The 1855-nt window shown below is 49.0% G+C and overlaps 1 protein-coding gene across 1 annotated transcript in view; it reads left to right on the forward strand.

The window, feature by feature from the left end:
* Positions 1-1193: 1193 nt before the first annotated feature.
* LOC103250063 (RNA-binding protein with multiple splicing) overlaps positions 1194-1855 on the forward strand; it is a 117519-nt gene continuing 116857 nt past the window's right edge. The window contains exon 1 of the mRNA XM_021707833.1: positions 1194-1391. Coding sequence (XP_021563508.1) covers positions 1194-1391 — 198 coding nt within the window. The remainder of the gene's footprint in view (positions 1392-1855) is intronic.

A 1855-nucleotide genomic window follows, 5' to 3' on the forward strand; every position in this document is an offset into this window, starting at 1 on the left:
ATCCACTCACCTTAGCCTCCCAAAGGCACGGGATTACAGGCTGAGCCACCGAGCCCGGCTGATTTTTGACTTTTAACAATGGACAAAGTACCAGTTTGGCTTAAAGACAAAGGAATCAGGTACTATGTTTGGAATTAAGCCACATTTCCCTGGGAGGAGATAGGGAAGGTTCTCCAGCATCCTGAAATCACACAATATATTCCACCTACTCTTAAGTTGGTTATGACTGGAACCATCAAGGACCAGAATAATTGTCATTTTTCCTGGGCCCTTGCCAGCTTCCAACAAGACAATGCTTTTCTAGGGAGGTAAGAATGGCCAACGGCCAAGTGCTATTAGCATGACTGGCCAACACAGGGGCTCAAGACCACCATTCAGCTATTGCTCAGGAAGACATTGCCCCCTTGTGGTTCCTCATGTAACTTAGGGAAGAGCAGGCCGAGCAAAGGACGGCCAATGAACACAATCAGTACATCAAAAATAGACAATTTCTGTACCAATTGTCGCCATGCCTCTTCCGAACTTCTTCAGCGGTTTCAGTAGACTCTTGGTTTATTGTCATTCTGGATACACTTTTGCTCTCACAGAGAGACGTGGCATTATGGCAGCAAATAAATAAAAACTTTATTTCCCTTACAGAAGTTCTTCTCTTGTTGAAACTCTTCAGATCCCCATGAAGAGCCCAATACGGAATCCAAGCATCACTGCTGTTTTTCTCACAATGCCCTTCATGCAAATCCTTGCTATCATTTGGAAGAGGATTTGCGATTACGTGGCTGTGGAGTTGTTTTGAGTACCTCGCCCCCATACCACTTTAAATTCCCTAAAGGCAAGGGCCTTATCGGAAAGTCCTGCAGCCACCCCCACTCCATCCCTGGCAGCACTTAAACCTGTATAGGGTAAAGAATGCGGGGGGCGGGGGGAGATGAACAGTTAAGCAAGTGAGTTCTGTAGTTAGAAACTGTGATTGGTGCTTTGCAGGACAGGAACAGCAGAAGCTGGCAGACACAATTCCTGGGAGTGAGAAGTGGGACAGGCCCCACCAGTACATGAAGTTTTAAACTGAGAAATTTGGAGCAGTTTAAAAGCTTAAGTGATCCAGCACGGGAAAGGCTCTCTAGGGCCCAGGAAAAATGGAAATTTCCTTAATAATAATGTTAGCTTCTACGTATTGGAAACCAAAGGAAGTCAGAATGGGTGCTAGGTGCCACGACAGCTCTGTCAACCTAAAGCCCTGGGAGATTAATATAACTACTCCCATTTCACAGATGAGGAACCAAGCTAGCAGTCTTTCCAAGAGTGTTGCAAAGGCCCAGACCCCCTTTCTTGTTCAGATGCACTTTGACTCTCTGAAGATCGTCTGTGTGAATGAAACTCCAGGTCTGCTGGCAGTGGGGACTTACTTTGCCAACACATATTTATTGAGCGCCTCCTATATACCAGGTAGTCCCTATAGATGGCCGTGGGATTAAAATGAAAAACTGGGCACGGTCTTGTTTCCCAGGAAGAAGCTCCCCGAGAACGAGGGGGACGGCAGGGTGAACAGAACAGTCTGGGGAGGGCCGGGACAGGAGTCAAGGGCCCCAGGAAGCCCAGAGAGCAACAGCCGGGGACCAGCGTTTGAGCTGGATTTGAAGCCATGTCCTGAAAAAGCTGGCCGGGAGTGGGCTGTCCCCGGTGTCACTCGAGTTCTCATCCTGTCATTTCAAGCTGCCGACTAGGAGGCCAGGAACCAGGTCCCAAGCGTCACTGAGAGAGGGGCAGGCTTCGAGACAGGGGTGCAAGTCCCTTGTGAAAAGCAAGCAAACAAAAGTAGCACTTCCCAGCTCCGGGCCCTCGCACCGGCGGGGCCCGG

This window comes from Carlito syrichta, unplaced genomic scaffold (assembly GCF_000164805.1).
Source record: "Carlito syrichta isolate Samal-C Ts95f unplaced genomic scaffold, Tarsius_syrichta-2.0.1 Scaffold126464, whole genome shotgun sequence".
NCBI classification, from domain to species: domain Eukaryota; kingdom Metazoa; phylum Chordata; class Mammalia; order Primates; family Tarsiidae; genus Carlito; species Carlito syrichta.